The sequence below is a fragment of the Nipponia nippon genome, unplaced genomic scaffold, assembly GCF_047370975.1.
Source record: "Nipponia nippon isolate SJK-2023a ecotype South Korea unplaced genomic scaffold, ASM4737097v1 scaffold_30, whole genome shotgun sequence".
In the NCBI taxonomy this organism is placed as follows: Eukaryota; Metazoa; Chordata; class Aves; order Pelecaniformes; family Threskiornithidae; genus Nipponia; species Nipponia nippon.
The window spans coordinates 328,531-347,922 of NW_028262348.1; the positions used below are offsets into that span (position 1 = coordinate 328,531).

General features: G+C 63.7%; 1 protein-coding gene and 1 gene segment (V, D, J or C); both read right to left on the reverse strand.

The window, feature by feature from the left end:
• Nucleotides 1-2,004: 2,004 nt before the first annotated feature.
• Nucleotides 2,005-3,171, reverse strand: LOC148054381 (Ig lambda chain V-1 region-like). The segment is given in 3 exon segments: nt 2,005-2,066; nt 2,553-2,840; nt 3,129-3,171. Coding segments are annotated over 3 exon segments (393 nt in total).
• On the reverse strand, nt 3,162-7,772 carry LOC148054382 (uncharacterized). Its single transcript, XM_087768323.1, has 5 exons — nt 7,730-7,772; nt 7,170-7,463; nt 4,571-4,874; nt 3,827-4,284; nt 3,162-3,596 (listed from the first exon to the last, which is right to left on the reverse strand). The coding sequence occupies exons 1-5, from the start codon at nt 7,770-7,772 to the stop codon at nt 3,247-3,249; spliced, it is 1,449 nt and encodes a 482-aa protein (XP_087624449.1). The 3' UTR covers nt 3,162-3,246.
• Between the last annotated feature and the right edge of the window lie 11,620 nt (nt 7,773-19,392).

The following is a 19,392-nucleotide window of genomic DNA, read 5'->3' on the forward strand; positions in this document are numbered from 1 at the left end:
CCCTTGCTGTCCTGGGGCTGTAGTGGGACATTGCCCCGGGTCAGAGGCTTCCCAAGGGGAAAGAGGTGCTGGGGGCTCCTGCACGTGCTGAGCGTGAGCACAATAGGGTGGCACGGGGCAAACACGTCCAATGCTGGAGTAGCCCATGGGCTCGTCTTGCAGCATGACAGAGCAGCCGCCGGCCAGCCCTGCTCTGCCCCGGCAGCCTCGTGCACTGCCCTGGAGCTGCTGCGCCCGTGGGAAATGTCCCTTCCCCAGGTTTGAAGGCAAAGCTTTGGCCCAGCTCCCCTGCCCATGGCACATCCCCACCTCTTGGTGCTGGGGCTGCAGTTTTGGCAGGGCTGACCCCCCTGGGGTGATGCCCCGGGGGCTCCTGGTGCAGCGGGGTGGGGAGGAGGGCAGGGAGGCACCCGGCAGGGCCCTGGGTGAGAGCTGGGGAGCACAGGAGACCTCGGACTTGCAGCATTGGGCAGGGGCAGGGTAGCTGGGGGTCATCCCCTCCCCAGCTCACAAGGGACAGGCACAGATGTGGGGCTCTAAGGGATGGCCAAGCCAGGATACCACATACAGCCACCTGCAGCACAGGGCAGCAAGCGCAGGGCCATGGCGGGCACCTGCCCAACCAGCAAACGGGGACAGCAGAGACTCCTAAGTGGCCCTGCGATGGCAGGAGGTTTTTGTATCACTTCCCCATTGCTTTGTGTCACTGTGGCAGTAGCACTGCTGTCAGCACAGAAATAGACAGCCTCATCCTCGGCTTGGACCCCACTGATGGTTAACGTGGCTGTGGAGCCAGACTTGGATCCGGAGAATCGTGCAGGGATGCCCGAGGGTCTCTTGGTGTTATCGTAGATGACAGTGACAGGGGCACTGCCAGGTTCCTTCTGCTGGAACCAGCCATAGCTGTAGCTGCTCCCGGAGCAGGTGATCCTGACGGTTTCTCCCGGGTTCGCTGACACCGAGGGCGGCTGAGTCACTGCTGCCTGGACCAGGGAACCTGGAGAGGGAGAGGAGAGAGGGGAGAAGACGGGGGTCAGCCAGTGCCCCATGAGCACAGCCCTCCCCGGGCAGCGGGACGGGGAGGGACCCGTGTGCCCAAAGGCCCCGGCCGGGCGCAGCGAGTCTGGACAGGGTACCTGAGCCATGGGCGAGCACCGCGAGGAGGAGAGGGGCCCAGGCCATGGCGCGATCCCACCAGCTCTGCGTCCCCACGCCGATGGGGCTGTGTCGCGGACCCCAACTCCCTTTTAAGCCCCCCCCCGCCCGGAGCACGGCCCCTCCATGCAAATCTGACCCCGCGCTCAGGGCCGGATCCTGCCTGGACCGCCCAGAGCAGAGGGGCTGGGACAGCACCAGCTGCAGACAGCTCTGGGCACGTGGCATGGGGCAGCAGCAACGCCCTTCTGCCCCCCAGCCCCAGACGTCGGGACAGATCCCCCCATTCCCGCCCTCCTTCCCTCAGGTCCAGCTGCAGCCTTTCCCCCTGCCCGGCCGATCTCCTCGGTCATGGCCTTGAGTGAGCAGAGGAGCTGGTGCCCAGCCCCGCGCCTTCGAGCTCTGCCCCACAGCCCAGTGCCCTCCGGATGGGCTCAGGCCTCTCATGGGCAACCCCCAGGGCTCGTCACGGTGCCTGTGAGGCAGCCCCAGCGGGCAGGGTCCCTGGGCATGGAGCTGCAAGCTCCCCAGCCTGCAGCCCTTAGACTGTCAGCTGCCCAGGCTTTCCACCAGCAGGAGTTTGCTCCCCAAAACTCCTCATCCCAGGGTTTGAAGGTGAAGCTTTGTCCTGGCCCCTCGGCCAGCAGCATAGTTCTGCCCATCCATGAGGGGGCTGAGGTTTCAGCAGGCTGAAGTCCCCCACGGTGATGCCCAGGAGCAGGGCAAAGACCTCGCTGCGGGCAGGTCCTGCCTGAGCACGGCCAGGCGTCCCCCACCTGCAGCCCAGGCCAGCTGGGCTCCCCCAGCCTGCACCCAGCTGCGCCAGCCAGCCTGCACCCATGGCACCACCTACGGCTCCTCGGCCCACGTGTCCCCCGGCCAGGCCTCGAACGTCCGCAGCACAAGGGCCTCTGCAACGGCCCAGCGGAGCCACACTCCCTCCCCGCTGCATGGCTCCTGCCGGAGCCCTTTGGCTGCAGGAGCCATCAGACATTTCCCTGCCGGTGCTCGCACGGAGCCGTGCCAGCTGGACACCTCCAGGCCAGGGAGAAGCCCGCCAGCAGCCACAGCGCCTCACCGCAGCCCCAGGGGAAGGTGAAAGGGCAGTGGGGAGCAGGTGCCAGTGACGAGGGGGGCCTGGTGCAGCGAGGGACAGGGACAGGAGCAGGGCTGCTGGCAGTCATCCCCTCCCCAGATGACAGGGGACAGGCACAGACCTGGGGCTCTACGGGACAGCTGAGCCGGGACACCAGGCACAGCCACCTGCAGCGCAGGGCAGCAAGGGCAGGGCCATGGCGGGCAGCTGCCCCACCAGCAAACGGGGACAGCAGAGACTCGTAACAGGCCCCTGTGATGGCAGGGGGGCTTTGTATCACTTCCCCATTGCTCTGTGTCACCACTATAGCTGCTGTCCACGCCACCACAGAAACAGACAGCCTCGTCCTCGGCTTGGACCCCACTGATGGTTAACGTGGCTGTGGAGCCAGACGTGGATCCGGAGAATCGCGAGGGGATGCCCGAGGGTCTCTTGTCGTTATAGTAGATGACAGTGACAGGGGCACTGCCAGGTACCTTCTGCTGGTACCAGCCATAGCTGCCATCAGTGGTGCAGGTGATCCTGATGGTTTCTCCCGGGTTCGCTGACACCGAGGGCGGCTGAGTCACTGCTGCCTGGACCAGGGAACCTGGAGAGGGAGAGGAGAGAGGGGAGAAGACGGGGGTCAGCCAGTGCCCCGCGAGCACAGCCCTCCCCGGGCAGCGGGACACGGATGGGGCCCCTGTGCCCAAAGGTCCTAATGGCACAGAGGGCTCACAGCCCCACATACAGAGCCCAAGGCCTGAGCCCCTGGGAGGAGAGCTGGCAGAACCAGGAGGACATGGCCAGCAGCAGGAAGAGGCAGCGGGGCAGGCGACAAGGCAGTGCCATGCCTTTTGTTGGGACAAACACGAGGTGCCCACAGCCCCAGAGTCACCTCCCGGATGGCGTGGCACAATCAGGAGCACTTTCACAGCCATGGCCATGCAGAGGGGACACAAACCTGTCTCGGCCCCACAGCCCTGCTCAGCCATGAGTCAGAAGGGCAGAAAACCTCAGGCTTTCTCTCCTCTGCAGCTCACTTCCCCACCTCTCCATGTAAATAAACCAGCACCACTGCTGCTGTCATCGTTACCACAGAAACAGACAGCCTCGTCCTCGGCTTGGACCCCACTGATGGTTAACGTGCCCGTGGAGCCAGACTTGGACCCGGAGAATCGCGCAGGGATGTCAGAGGGTCTGTTGGTGTTTTCGTAGACGACAGTGACAAGGGCACTGCCAGGTACCTTCTGCTGGTACCAGGCATAGTAGCTGCCGCTAGCCCTGGAGCAGGTGATCCTGACGGTTTCTCCCAGGTTCGCTGACACCGAGGGTGGCTGAGTCAGCGCTGCCTGGACCAGGGAACCTGGAGAGGGAGAGGAGAGAGGGGAGAAGACGGGGGTCAGCCAGTGCCCCGCGAGCACAGCCCTCCCCGGGCAGCAAGACAGGGACGGGACCCCCGTGCCCAAAGGCCATGATGCCACAGAGGGACCCAGAGCCCCGCACACGGAGCCCAAGGCCAGAGCGTGGGGGTCCTGGAATGAGAACTGGCAGCTGCAAGAGGAAGGGGAATGCTAGAGTTGGTGCCTCCCTCACGCTGACCGGCACTGCTGCTGTCGTAGCCACCACAGAAACAGACAGCCTCGTCCTCGGCTTGGACCCCACTGATGGTTAACGTGGCTGTGGAGCCAGACGTGGATCCGGAGAATCGCGAGGGGATGCCCGAGGGTCTCTGGTTGCTGTTGTAGATGACAGTGATGGGGGCACTGCCAGGTTCCTTCTGCTGGTACCAGCCAACATAAGCATAGCTGCTGCTAACCCCGGAGCAGGTGATCCTGACGGTTTCTCCCGGGTTCGCTGACACCGAGGGCGGCTGAGTCAGCGCTGCCTGGACCAGGGAACCTGGAGAGGGAGAGCAGAGAGGGGAGAAGACGGGGGTCAGCCAGTGCTCCATGAGCTCAGCCCTCCCCGGGCAGGGGGACGGGGAACACCACAGCCACAGGCAAGTTTGAGGAGCAGAGCCTTGCACAACATGTTCCAGCACAGAGGCAGCTCTGGCAGGCGCAGGAGGACATGGTCATCAGTAGCAAGAGGCAGTGGGATGGGTGACAAGGCCACACTGCAAACTTTGTAGGGACCAGGAAAATCGTCCCCAGCCACGGATTCACTTCCAGTTCTCTGGGACAGGAATGGGAAGACATTGACAGCCATGGTCGCGCAGAGGGGACAGGAACCTGCCTCAGCCCCGCAGCCACAACTCTGCTGAGCCAGGAGGGAGAAGGGCTGAAAACTTTCTCTGATTTTGGAGTCTGTGTCTCACTTCCCATTACTCACTGTCACCGGACACCATAGCTGCTGCTGCCGTCGTAGCCACCACAGAAATAGACAGCCTCGTCCTCGGCTTGGACCCCACTGATGGTTAACGTGCCCGTGGAGCCAGACGTGGATCCGGAGAATCGCGCAGGGATGCCCGAGGGTCTCTTGTCGTTGCTATAGATGACAGTGACAGGGGCACTGCCAGGTTCCTTCTGCTGGTACCAGGCATAGTAGTTGCTGCTACTCCCGGAGCAGGTGATCCTGACGGTTTCTCCCAGGTTCGCTGACACCGAGGGCGGTTGAGTCACTGCTGCCTGGACCAGGGAACCTGGAGAGGGAGAGGAGAGAGGGGAGAAGACGGGGGTCAGCCAGTGCCTCGCGAGCACAGCCCTCCCCGGGCAGCGGGACGAGACCCCAGAGCCCAAAGGCCCTGGCTGGGCGCAGCGAGTCTGGCCAGGGCACCTGAGCCGTGGGCGAGCACCGCAAGGAGGAGAGGGGCCCGGGCCACGGCGCGATCCCACCAGCTCTGCGTCCCCACGCCGATGGGGCTGCGCCGCGGACTCAGCTCCCTCTTAAGCCCCCACCTGCTCAGGCACGGCCCCTCCGTGGAAACGTGGCCCCCAGCGCTCCCCGGCAGCTCCTGTCCCGGCGCTCCCCTGCTGCAGGCACGGCTCTGGCCCACCCAGGGTACCAAGATCACCCTGGGCCGCCCGCGCCCTGGGCCCCCGTCGTGGTTTAACCCCAGCCAGCAACTAAGCAGCACCCAGCCGCTCGCTCACTCCCCCCCGGTGGGATGGGGGAGAGAATCGGAAGAGTAAAAGTGAGAAAACTCACGGGTTGAGATAAAGACAGTTTAACGGGCAAAGCAAAAGCCGTGCGCGCAAGCAAAGCAAAAGCAAGGAATTCATTCCCTCCTTCCCATGGGCAGGCAGGTGCTCAGCCGTCCCCAGGAAAGCAGGGCTCCATCACGCGCAAGGGTGACTTGGGAAGACAAACGCCATAGCTCCGAACGTCCCCCCTTCCTCCTTCTTCCCCCAGCTTATACACTGAGCATGGTGTCGTAGGGTATGGCATAGCCCTGGGGCCGGTCTGGGCCAGCTGTCCTGGCTGTGCCCCCTCCCAGCTTCTTACGCACCTGGCAGAGCACAAGAAGCTGAAAAGTCCTCGACTAGTGTAAACTCTGCTCAGCAAGAGCCAAAACATCAGTGCGTTATCAACATTATTCTCATCCTAAATCCAAAACACAGCGCTCTACCAGCTACTAAGAAGAAAATTAACTCTGTCCCAGCTGAAACCAGGACAGCCCCCAGCTGGGAAACCAGGTCCTGCTTCGCGCCGGGGCACCACAACCGGGTTTCCCTCAGGAGCCGCAAGACCCCGACCGGCTGCATCGAGGCATCCGGGCAAACGCTCCGCGACTCTGCTTTCGGCACGCGCCGCCGCGGCCAAGACGCTGCCACGCGACGGCAGGAGCGCTCCGCTGCCCTGCCGTGCCGAAGCAGCCGCCGCCGCCGCCTTAGCCCGGCCCCGACCCCGCATCACCCCCCCCCCCCCCGGCGCATCCCTCGGCGGCAGCGCAGCTCCGCAGCCGCCGCCCCTTCCCCTCCCGCCCGGGCGCTGCTCCGCGGGGCTCCGCGCCCGCGGCCGGCCCCGCACAGCGCCGCGCCAGCGCCCCCTGCCCGCAGCGCCGCCCCCCTGCAGCCGGGGCTCCCGGAGCGCCGGGCCGGCGCCGGGCTTGCGGCGGCAGCACCGCGGCCACCGGGCGAAGCGCCCCGGCCTGCGCCTTAAACCCCTGGCCGCAAACCAAGACTAACTTCTCAGCTGATTCTAAGGCTACTGCGCGCCCTTGCCAAGGGCTGCAGGGCTCTGGCAGACCCTGCAGCTCGCAGGCACCGACAGCAGCGTCCCAGGCAGAGCGGCACCGAGCCTGGAACAGCCCGCGGGGCTACTGATCGGCCCCGGTCGTGTCAGGCTCGGACGCTAAAGCTGACAGCGCCTCCACAAGTCTGCTTTCCTGCGGAATATGAGCATGCAGCTTCTGGGAAGACCCCAGAAGGCAGAACGACTTCAAGAAGCGGCTGCAGCTCAGCCCTCTCCGGGCCCGGGAAGCGGCCCCAGCCACACCAGTGCCGGGCTGGCCTGCCCAACGCGTGGGCTAAGCAAAACCCTGGTAGTGGGGGAGCCCCGCTGCGTTCCCCGGGAAGGGAGAGAGCTGGCCATCCAGCGCGGAGCTTTTACCCAACAGTAAATGCAGACGACATGCAGCTGGGTGGAAGTGTCGATCTGCTGGGGGGCAGGAAGGCCCTGCAGAGGGCCCTGGCCAGGCTGGGTCGCTGGGCCGGGGCCAACTGCGTGAGATTCAGGAAGGCTCAGGGCCGGGTCCCGCACTTGGGGCACAACAACCCCAGGCAACACTGCAGGCGTGGGGAGGAGCGGCTGGAGAGCTGCCCGGCTGGAGCAACCAGCCGCACCGCAGGTCTGCACTACCAGGAGCTGTGTGCCGCTCCCACGTGCACCAGCACCACCACCACCATCAGGATCGCTGCCAGCCACGCACAGACGCAGTAACGGTCAACCCAGAGCACCCAACCATGGCCACCCTGCGGGGCACCGGGACGCTGACCAGCACTGCTGTCCTGGGCACCACAGAAATAGACAGCCTCGTCCTCGGCTTGGACCCCACTGATGGTTAACGTGCCCGTGGAGCCAGACGCGGATCCGGAGAATCGCGCAGGGATGTCCGAGGGTCTCTTGTTGTTCTGGTAGATGACAGTGATGGGGGCACTGCCAGGTACCTTCTGCTGGTACCAGCCATACCAGCTGCTGCTGCTAACCCCGGAGCAGGTGATCCTGACGGTTTCTCCCGGGTTCGCTGACACCGAGGGCGGCTGAGTCACTGCTGCCTGGACCAGGGAACCTGGAGAGGGAGAGGAGAGAGGGGAGAAGACGGGGGTCAGCCAGTGCCCCGCGAGCACAGCCCTCCCCGGGCAGGGGGACGGGGAACACCACAGCCACAGGCAAGTTTGGGGAGCAGAGCCTTGCACAACACGTTCCAGCACAGAGGCAGCTCTGGCAGGCGCAGGAGGACATGGTCATCAGTAGCAAGAGGCAGTGGGATGGGTGACAAGGCCACACTGCAAACTTTGTAGGGACCAGGAAAATCGTCCCCAGCCACAGATTCACTTCCAGATCTCTGGGACAGGAATGGGAAGACATTGACAGCCATGGTCGCGCAGAGGGGACAGGAACCTGCCTCAGCCCCGCAGCCACAACTCTGCTGAGCCAGGAGGGAGAAGGGCTGAAAACTTTCTCTGATTTTGGAGTCTGTGTCTCACTTCCCATTACTCACTGTCACCGGACACCATAGCTGCTGCTGCCGTCGTAGCCACCACAGAAATAGACAGCCTCGTCCTTGGCTTGGACCCCAGTGATGGTTAACGTGCCCGTGGAGCCAGACGTGGATCCGGAGAATCGTGAAGGGATGCCCGAGGGTCTCTTGTCGTTGCTATAGATGACAGTGACAGGGGCACTGCCAGGTTCCTTCTGCTGGTACCAGCCGACAGCATAGCTGCTGCTAACCCCGGAGCAGGTGATCCTGACGGTTTCTCCCGGGTTCGCTGACACCGAGGGCGGCTGAGTCACTGCTGCCTGGACCAGGGAACCTGGAGAGGGAGAGGAGAGAGGGGAGAAGACGGGGGTCAGCCAGTGCCCCATGAGCACAGCCCTCCTGGGCAGCGGGACACGGGTGGGGCCCCTGTGCCCAAAGGTCCTAATGGCACAGAGGGCTCACAGCCCCACATACAGAGCCCAAGGCCTGAGCCCCTGGGAGGAGAGCTGGCAGAACCAGGAGGACATGGCCAGCAGCAGGAAGAGGCAGCGGGGCAGGCGACAAGGCAGTGCCATGCCTTTTGTTGGGACAAACACGAGGTGCCCACAGCCCCAGAGTCACCTCCCGGATGGCGTGGCACAATCAGGAGCACTTTCACAGCCATGGCCATGCAGAGGGGACACAAACCTGTCTCGGCCCCACAGCCCTGCTCAGCCATGAGTCAGAAGGGCAGAAAACCTCAGGCTTTCTCTCCTCTGCAGCTCACTTCCCCACCTCTCCATGTAAATAAACCAGCAGTACCGCTGCTGTCCCAGCCACCACAGAAACAGACAGCCTCGTCCTCGGCTTGGACCCCACTGATGGTTAACGTGCCCGTGGTGCCAGACTTGGACCCGGAGAATCGCGCAGGGATGTCCGAGGGTCTCTTGGTGTTATCGTAGATGACAGTGACAAGGGCACTGCCAGGTTCCTTCTGCTGGTACCAGCCAACATAATCATAGCTGCCGCTGCTAACCCCGGAGCAGGTGATCCTGACGGTTTCTCCCGGGTTCGCTGACACCGAGGGCGGCTGAGTCAGCGCTGCCTGGACCAGGGAACCTGGAGAGGGAGAGGAGAGAGGGGAGAAGACGGGGGTCAGCCAGTGCCCCGCGAGCACAGCCCTCCCCGGGCAGCGGGACAGGGAATGCCACAGTCGGATGAGAACAGACCTGGGCACAGTCACAGGCAGATTTCGGAGCTGATCCCTACACAGTGCATCCCAGCACAGAGGCAGCTCTGGCGGCAGCAGCAGGACATGGTCATCAGCAGCAAGGGGCAGTAGGGTGGCAGACAGGGCCGCACTGCGAACTTTGTAGGGACCAGGACAAGAGTCCCCAGCCACAAAGTCACCTCCAGTGCTCTAGGACACAAAAGGGTGCACATTCATAGCCATGGTCCTGCAGAGGGGACAGAAACCTGCCCCAGCCCAACATCCACAACTCTGCTCGTCCATGAGGGAGAAGGGCAGAAAAAACTCCATTTTTAACGCCTCTGTACCTCACTTGCAAATCTCCCTGTGTCACTAAAAGAGCATCACCGCTGCCATCATTGCCACCACAGAAATAGACAGCCTCGTCCTCGGCTTGGACCCCACTGATGGTTAACGTGGCTGTGGAGCCAGACAAGGATCCGGAGAATCGCGAGGGGATGCCCGAGGGTCTCTGGTTGCTGTTGTAGATGACAGTGACAGGGGCACTGCCAGGTTCCTTCTGCTGGTACCAGCCAACATAGCTGCTGCTGCTGTCAACCCCGGAGCAGGTGATCCTGACGGTTTCTCCGGGGTTCGCTGACACCGAGGGCGGCTGAGTCACTGCTGCCTGGACCAGGGAACCTGGAGAGGGAGAGGAGAGAGGGGAGAAGACGGGGGTCAGCCAGTGCCCCACGAGCACAGCCCTCCCCGGGCAGCGGGACAGTGATGGGACTCCTCTGCCCGCAAGCACATGGATGGGACACCCTGGGTGCAGCCCCAAGCCCAGGCACTCCCTGAGGGGTGGCTGTAGCCAGAGCCTGGACCTCTCCCTGCCCGCCGCCGCTCAGGGCACACCTCATCCCTGTCACTGAGACCAGGCAGCCCAGGGGCACGGCCCGCCGGGGGCACCCAGTGTTTGCGGCAGGCTGCAGACACCCCTGCCCATGCCCCAAATGGGGCCCGTCCAGGCCAGCAGCTGGTGGCTGCAGGGCAGGGGGTCCCCAGTCGGTGAGAAGCTGCATGGGAGGCTGTGTGACAGAGGGAATGGGGGCACCTCCAGCACAGCATGGGCACCAGAGGGGAGGCGGCATCAAGACAGAAAGGCAGACAAAACCCTGCGGAAGCAGAGCCACAACAGCTACAAGCCCGAAGGGTGAGAACTGCCTACTCTCCGCAGCTCTTCCCCACGCAGGGGAAGGCGTAGCAAGGAAAAGGAGGGGAAAAAACTAATCTCAGCATCACCGTGACCCTGACCAGCATCACTGCTGCTGTCGTAGCTACCACAGAAATAGACAGCCTCGTCCTCGGCTTGGACCCCAGTGATGGTTAACGTGGCTGTGGAGCCAGACTTGGATCCGGAGAATCGCGCAGGGATGCCCGAGGGTCTCTGGTTGTTGCTATAGATGACAGTGACAGGGGCACTGCCAGGTACCTTTTGCTGGAACCAGCCATAGTAGCTGCTCCCGGAGCAGGTGATCCTGACGGTTTCTCCCGGGTTCGCTGACACCGAGGGCGGCTGAGTCACTGCTGCCTGGACCAGGGAACCTGGAGAGGGAGAGGAGAGAGGGGAGAAGACGGGGGTCAGCCAGTGCCCCATGAGCACAGCCCTCCCCGGGCAGCGGGACGGGGAGGGACCCGTGTGCCCAAAGGCCCCGGCCGGGCGCAGCGAGTCTGGACAGGGTACCTGAGCCATGGGCGAGCACCGCGAGGAGGAGAGGGGCCCAGGCCATGGCGCGATCCCACCAGCTCTGCGTCCCCACGCCGATGGGGCTGTGTCGCGGACCCCAACTCCCTTTTAAGCCCCCCCCCGCCCGGAGCACGGCCCCTCCATGCAAATCTGACCCCGCGCTCAGGGCCGGATCCTGCCTGGACCGCCCAGAGCAGAGGGGCTGGGACAGCACCAGCTGCAGACAGCTCTGGGCACGTGGCATGGGGCAGCAGCAACGCCCTTCTGCCCCCCAGCCCCAGACGTCGGGACAGATCCCCCCATTCCCGCCCTCCTTCCCTCAGGTCCAGCTGCAGCCTTTCCCCCTGCCCGGCCGATCTCCTCGGTCATGGCCTTGAGTGAGCAGAGGAGCTGGTGCCCAGCCCCGCGCCTTCGAGCTCTGCCCCACAGCCCAGTGCCCTCCGGATGGGCTCAGGCCTCTCATGGGCAACCCCCAGGGCTCGTCACGGTGCCTGTGAGGCAGCCCCAGCGGGCAGGGTCCCTGGGCATGGAGCTGCAAGCTCCCCAGCCTGCAGCCCTTAGACTGTCAGCTGCCCAGGCTTTCCACCAGCAGGAGTTTGCTCCCCAAAACTCCTCATCCCAGGGTTTGAAGGTGAAGCTTTGTCCTGGCCCCTCGGCCAGCAGCACAGTTCTGCCCATCCATGAGGGGGCCGAGGTTTCAGCAGGCTGAAGTCCCCCACGGTGATGCCCAGGAGCAGGGCAAAGACCTCGCTGCGGGCAGGTCCTGCCTGAGCACGGCCAGGCGTCCCCCACCTGCAGCCCAGGCCAGCTGGGCTCCCCCAGCCTGCACCCAGCTGCGCCAGCCAGCCTGCACCCATGGCACCACCTACGGCTCCTCGGCCCACGTGTCCCCCGGCCAGGCCTCGAACGTCCGCAGCACAAGGGCCTCTGCAACGGCCCAGCGGAGCCACACTCCCTCCCCGCTGCATGGCTCCTGCCGGAGCCCTTTGGCTGCAGGAGCCATCAGACATTTCCCTGCCGGTGCTCGCACGGAGCCGTGCCAGCTGGACACCTCCAGGCCAGGGAGAAGCCCGCCAGCAGCCACAGCGCCTCACCGCAGCCCCAGGGGAAGGTGAAAGGGCAGTGGGGAGCAGGTGCCAGTGACGAGGGGGGCCTGGTGCAGCGAGGGACAGGGACAGGAGCAGGGCTGCTGGCAGTCATCCCCTCCCCAGATGACAGGGGACAGGCACAGACCTGGGGCTCTACGGGACAGCTGAGCCGGGACACCAGGCACAGCCACCTGCAGCGCAGGGCAGCAAGGGCAGGGCCATGGCGGGCAGCTGCCCCACCAGCAAACGGGGACAGCAGAGACTCCTAACAGGCCCCTGTGATGGCAGGGGGGCTTTGTATCACTTCCCCATTGCTCTGTGTCACCACTATAGCTGCTGTCCACGCCACCACAGAAACAGACAGCCTCGTCCTCGGCTTGGACCCCACTGATGGTTAACGTGGCTGTGGAGCCAGACGTGGATCCGGAGAATCGCGAGGGGATGCCCGAGGGTCTCTGGTTGCTGTTGTAGATGACAGTGACAGGGGCACTGCCAGGTTCCTTCTGCTGGTACCAGCCATAGCTGCCATCAGTGGTGGAGGTGATCCTGACGGTTTCTCCCAGGTTCGCTGACACCAAGGGCGGCTGAGTCACTGCTGCCTGGACCAGGGAACCTGGAGAGGGAGAGGAGAGAGGGGAGAAGACGGGGGTCAGCCAGTGCCCCGCGAGCACAGCCCTCCCCGGGCAGCGGGGTGAAGACGGGGCCCTTAATCCATAAGGTCCCAATGCAAGGCAGGGACCCAGAGCAAAACATACAAAGTCCAAGGCCAGAGCCCTGGGGCCCTGTACGGAAAGCTGGCAGAAGCAGGGATAGGGAGTGCCGGAGTTGGAGAAGGGCCCCAGCCAGGGTATGGGCACATTATGGAGGAGCCCTGCTCAGGCCCTGCCCAGGCCAGAGCATCCCAGCACAGAGGCAACTCCAGCAGCAAGAGGAGGATGGGGCTGCCGGGAGCAAGAGGCAGTGGGGCTGGGGACAAAACAATGCCATGCCTTCTGTAGGGACAGACACGAAGCAGCCCCGGCCCCAGAGTCACCTCCCGAATGGCATGGTACAATCAGGAGGACATTCACAATCACGTCCTTGGAAAGGGACTGGAACTTGCCCCAGCCCCACAGCCCTGCTCAGACAGCAGGGAGAAGGGCAGAAAAAAACATTTTTAACTCCTCTGTAGCTCACTTCCACATCTCCATATGTCACTACAACAGCATCACTGCTGCGCTCCCTGCTACCACAGAAATAGACAGCCTCGTCCTTGGCTTGGACCCCACTGATGGTTAACGTGCCCGTGGAGCCAGACACGGATCCGGAGAATCGTGCAGGGATGTCCGAGGGTCTCTTGTTGCTGCTGTAGATGACAGTGACAGGGGCACTGCCAAGTTTCGGCTCCTACCAGCTAACATAATCATAGCTGCCACTGCTAAGCCCAGAGCAGGTGATCCTGACGGTTTCTCCCGGGTTCGCTGACACCGAGGGCGGCTGAGTCAGCGCTGCCTGGACCAGGGAACCTGGAGAGGGAGAGCAGAGAGGGGAGAAGACGGGGGTCAGCCAGTGCCCCGCGAGCACAGCCCTCCCCGGGCAGCGGGATGTGGATGAGGCCCCTGTGCCCATACACCCCAGCCGGGCGCAGTGAGTCTGGACAGGGTACCTGAGCCATGGGCGAGCACTGCGAGGAGGAGAGGGACAAGGCCAGCCAGGCGCCAGGTGCCCAGGCAGCAGATCCTGACAGAGGATCCGGAGAATCGCGCAGGGATGCCCGAGGGTCTCTTGGTGTTATCATAGATGACAGTGACAGGGGCACTGCCAGGTACCTTCTGCTGGAACCAGCCATAGCTGCCATCAGTGGTGCAGGTGATCCTGATGGTTTCTCCCGGGTTCGCTGACACCGAGGGCGGCTGAGTCAGCGCTGCCTGGACCAGGGAACCTGGAGAGGGAGAGGAGAGAGGGGAGAAGACGGGGGTCAGCCAGTGCCCCATGAGCACAGCCCTCCCCGGGCAGCGGGACACGGATGGGGCCCCTGTGCCCAAAGGTCCTAATGGCACAGAGGGCTCACAGCCCCACATACAGAGCCCAAGGCCTGAGCCCCTGGGAGGAGAGCTGGCAGAACCAGGAGGACATGGCCAGCAGCAGGAAGAGGCAGCGGGGCAGGCGACAAGGCAGTGCCATGCCTTTTGTTGGGACAAACACGAGGTGCCCACAGCCCCAGAGTCACCTCCCGGATGGCGTGGCACAATCAGGAGCACTTTCACAGCCATGGCCATGCAGAGGGGACACAAACCTGTCTCGGCCACACAGCCCTGCTCAGCCATGAGTCAGAAGGGCAGAAAACCTCAGGCTTTCTCTCCTCTGCAGCTCACTTCCCCACCTCTCCATGTAAATAAACCAGCACCACTGCTGCTGTCATCGTTACCACAGAAATAGACAGCCTCGTCCTCGGCTTGGACCCCACTGATGGTTAACGTGCCCGTGGAGCCAGACTTGGACCCGGAGAATCGCGCAGGGATGTCCGAGGGTCTGTTGGTGTTTTCGTAGATGACAGTGACAGGGGCACTGCCAGGTACCTTCTGCTGGTACCAGGCATAGTAGCTGCCGCTAGCCCCGGAGCAGGTGATCCTGACGGTTTCTCCCAGGTTCGCTGACACCGAGGGCGGCTGAGTCAGCGCTGCCTGGACCAGGGAACCTGGAGAGGGAGAGGAGAGAGGGGAGATCAGCAGCAAGGGGCAGCAGGGTGGCAGACAGGGCCGCTCTGCAGCTCTTCCCTACGCAGGGGAAGGCGTAGCAAGGAAAAGGAGGGGAAAAAACTAATCTCAGCATCACCGTGGCCCTGACCAGCATCACTGCTGCTGTCGTAGCTACCACAGAAATAGACAGCCTCGTCCTCGGCTTTCACTCCTCTGCAGCTCAATTCCCCACCTCTCCATGTAAATAAACCAGCAGTACCGCTGCTGTCCCAGCCACCACAGAAACAGACAGCCTCGTCCTCGGCTTGGACCCCACTGATGGTTAACGTGCCCGTGGTGCCAGACTTGGACCCGGAGAATCGCGCAGGGATGTCCGAGGGTCTCTTGGTGTTATCGTAGATGACAGTGACAAGGGCACTGCCAGGTTCCTTCTGCTGGAACCAGCCAACATAATCATAGCTGCCGCTGCTAACCCCGGAGCAGGTGATCCTGACGGTTTCTCCCAGGTTCGCTGACACCGAGGGCGGCTGAGTCAGCGCTGCCTGGACCAGGGAACCTGGAGAGGGAGAGGAGAGAGGGGAGATCAGCAGCAAGGGGCAGCAGGGTGGCAGACAGGGCCGCTCTGCAGCTCTTCCCTACGCAGGGGAAGGCGTAGCAAGGAAAAGGAGGGGAAAAAACTAATCTCAGCATCACCGTGGCCCTGACCAGCATCACTGCTGCTGTCGTAGCTACCACAGAAATAGACAGCCTCGTCCTCGGCTTTCACTCCTCTGCAGCTCAATTCCCCACCTCTCCATGTAAATAAACCAGCAGTACCGCTGCTGTCCCAGCCACCACAGAAACAGACAGCCTCGTCCTCGGCTTGGACCCCACTGATGGTTAACGTGCCCGTGGTGCCAGACTTGGATGCGGAGAATCGCGCAGGGATGTCCGAGGGTCTGTTGGTGTTATCGTAGATGACAGTGACAGGGGCACTGCCAGGTTCCTTCTGCTGGAACCAGCCAACATTGCTGCTGCTGCTGCTGTCAACCCCGGAGCAGGTGATCCTGACGGTTTCTCCCGGGTTCGCTGACACCGAGGGCGGCTGAGTCAGCGCTGCCTGGACCAGGGAACCTGGAGAGGGAGAGCAGAGAGGGGAGAAGACGGGGGTCAGCCAGTGCCCCACGAGCACAGCCCTCCCCGGGCAGCAAGACAGGGACGGGACCCCCGTGCCCAAAGGCCATGATGCCACAGAGGGACCCAGAGCCCCGCACACGGAGCCCAAGGCCAGAGCGTGGGGGTCCTGGAATGAGAACTGGCAGCTGCAAGAGGAAGGGGAATGCTAGAGTTGGTGCCTCCCTCACGCTGACCGGCACTGCTGCTGTCGTAGCCACCACAGAAATAGACAGCCTCGTCCTCGGCTTGGACCCCACTGATGGTTAACGTGCCCGTGGAGCCAGACAAGGATCCGGAGAATCGCGAGGGGATGCCCGAGGGTCTCTGGTTGCTGTTGTAGATGACAGTGACAGGGGCACTGCCAGGTTCCTTCTGCTGGTACCAGCCAACATAAGCATAGCTGCTGCTAACCCCGGAGCAGGTGATCCTGACGGTTTCTCCCGGGTTCGCTGACACCGAGGGCGGCTGAGTCACTGCTGCCTGGACCAGGGAACCTGGAGAGGGAGAGGAGAGAGGGGAGAAGACGGGGGTCAGCCAGTGCTCCATGAGCTCAGCCCTCCCCGGGCAGGGGGACGGGGAACACCACAGCCACAGGCAAGTTTGGGGAGCAGAGCCTTGCACAACATGTTCCAGCACAGAGGCAGCTCTGGCAGGCGCAGGAGGACATGGTCATCAGTAGCAAGAGGCAGTGGGATGGGTGACAAGGCCACACTGCAAACTTTGTAGGGACCAGGAAAATCGTCCCCAGCCACGGATTCCAGTTCTCTGGGACAGGAATGGGAAGACATTGACAGCCATGGTCGCGCAGAGGGGACAGGAACCTGCCTCAGCCCCGCAGCCACAACTCTGCTGAGCCAGGAGGGAGAAGGGCTGAAAACTTTCTCTGATTTTGGAGTCTGTGTCTCACTTCCCATTACTCACTGTCACCGGACACCATAGCTGCTGCTGCCGTCGTAGCCACCACAGAAATAGACAGCCTCGTCCTCGGCTTGGACCCCACTGATGGTTAACGTGCCCGTGGAGCCAGACGTGGATCCGGAGAATCGTGAAGGGATGCCCGAGGGTCTCTTGTCGTTGCTATAGATGACAGTGACAGGGGCACTGCCAGGTACCTTCTGCTGGTACCAGCCAAAGTAGCTGCTACCTCCGGAGCAGGTGATCCTGACGGTTTCTCCCAGGTTCGCTGACACCGAGGGCGGTTGAGTCACTGCTGCCTGGACCAGGGAACCTGGAGAGGGAGAGGAGAGAGGGGAGAAGACGGGGGTCAGCCAGTGCCTCGCGAGCACAGCCCTCCCCGGGCAGCGGGACGAGACCCCAGAGCCCAAAGGCCCTGGCTGGGCGCAGCGAGTCTGGCCAGGGCACCTGAGCCGTGGGCGAGCACCGCAAGGAGGAGAGGGGCCCGGGCCACGGCGCGATCCCACCAGCTCTGCGTCCCCACGCCGATGGGGCTGCGCCGCGGACTCAGCTCCCTCTTAAGCCCCCACCTGCTCAGGCACGGCCCCTCCGTGGAAACGTGGCCCCCAGCGCTCCCCGGCAGCTCCTGTCCCGGCGCTCCCCTGCTGCAGGCACGGCTCTGGCCCACCCAGGGTACCAAGATCACCCTGGGCCGCCCGCGCCCTGGGCCCCCGTCGTGGTTTAACCCCAGCCAGCAACTAAGCAGCACCCAGCCGCTCGCTCACTCCCCCCCGGTGGGATGGGGGAGAGAATCGGAAGAGTAAAAGTGAGAAAACTCACGGGTTGAGATAAAGACAGTTTAACGGGCAAAGCAAAAGCCGTGCGCGCAAGCAAAGCAAAAGCAAGGAATTCATTCCCTCCTTCCCATGGGCAGGCAGGTGCTCAGCCGTCCCCAGGAAAGCAGGGCTCCATCACGCGCAAGGGTGACTTGGGAAGACAAACGCCATAGCTCCGAACGTCCCCCCTTCCTCCTTCTTCCCCCAGCTTATACACTGAGCATGGTGTCGTAGGGTATGGCATAGCCCTGGGGCCGGTCTGGGCCAGCTGTCCTGGCTGTGCCCCCTCCCAGCTTCTTACGCACCTGGCAGAGCACAAGAAGCTGAAAAGTCCTCGACTAGTGTAAACTCTGCTCAGCAAGAGCCAAAACATCAGTGCGTTATCAACATTATTCTCATCCTAAATCCAAAACACAGCGCTCTACCAGCTACTAAGAAGAAAATTAACTCTGTCCCAGCTGAAACCAGGACAGCCCCCCAGCTGGGAAACCAGGTCCTGCTTCGCGCCGGGGCACCACAACCGGGTTTCCCTCAGGAGCCGCAAGACCCCGACCGGCTGCATCGAGGCATCCGGGCAAACGCTCCGCGACTCTGCTTTCGGCACGCGCCGCCGCGGCCAAGACGCTGCCACGCGACGGCAGGAGCGCTCCGCTGCCCTGCCGTGCCGAAGCAGCCGCCGCCGCCGCCTTAGCCCGGCCCCGACCCCGCATCACCCCCCCCCCCCCGGCGCATCCCTCGGCGGCAGCGCAGCTCCGCAGCCGCCGCCCCTTCCCCTCCCGCCCGGGCGCTGCTCCGCGGGGCTCCGCGCCCGCGGCCGGCCCCGCACAGCGCCGCGCCAGCGCCCCCTGCCCGCAGCGCCGCCCCCCTGCAGCCGGGGCTCCCGGAGCGCCGGGCCGGCGCCGGGCTTGCGGCGGCAGCACCGCGGCCACCGGGCGAAGCGCCCCGGCCTGCGCCTTAAACCCCTGGCCGCAAACCAAGACTAACTTCTCAGCTGATTCTAAGGCTACTGCGCGCCCTTGCCAAGGGCTGCAGGGCTCTGGCAGACCCTGCAGCTCGCAGGCACCGACAGCAGCGTCCCAGGCAGAGCGGCACCGAGCCTGGAACAGCCCGCGGGGCTACTGATCGGCCCCGGTCGTGTCAGGCTCGGACGCTAAAGCTGACAGCGCCTCCACAAGTCTGCTTTCCTGCGGAATATGAGCATGCAGCTTCTGGGAAGACCCCAGAAGGCAGAACGACTTCAAGAAGCGGCTGCAGCTCAGCCCTCTCCGGGCCCGGGAAGCGGCCCCAGCCACACCAGTGCCGGGCTGGCCTGCCCAACGCGTGGGCTAAGCAAAACCCTGGTAGTGGGGGAGCCCCGCTGCGTTCCCCGGGAAGGGAGAGAGCTGGCCATCCAGCGCGGAGCTTTTACCCAACAGTAAATGCAGACGACATGCAGCTGGGTGGAAGTGTCGATCTGCTGGGGGGCAGGAAGGCCCTGCAGAGGGCCCTGGCCAGGCTGGGTCGCTGGGCCGGGGCCAACTGCGTGAGATTCAGGAAGGCTCAGGGCCGGGTCCCGCACTTGGGGCACAACAACCCCAGGCAACACTGCAGGCATGGGGAGGAGCGGCTGGAGAGCTGCCCGGCAGGAGCAACCAGCCGCACCGCAGGTCTGCACTACCAGGAGCTGTGTGCCGCTCCCACGTGCACCAGCACCACCACCACCATCAGGATCGCTGCCAGCCACGCACAGACGCAGTAACGGTCAACCCAGAGCACCCAACCATGGCCACCCTGCGGGGCACCGGGACGCTGACCAGCACTGCTGTCCTGGGCACCACAGAAATAGACAGCCTCGTCCTCGGCTTGGACCCCAGTGATGGTTAACGTGCCCGTGGAGCCAGACAAGGATCCGGAGAATCGCACAGGGATGTCCGAGGGTCTCTTGTCGTTCTGGTAGATGACAGTGACGGGAG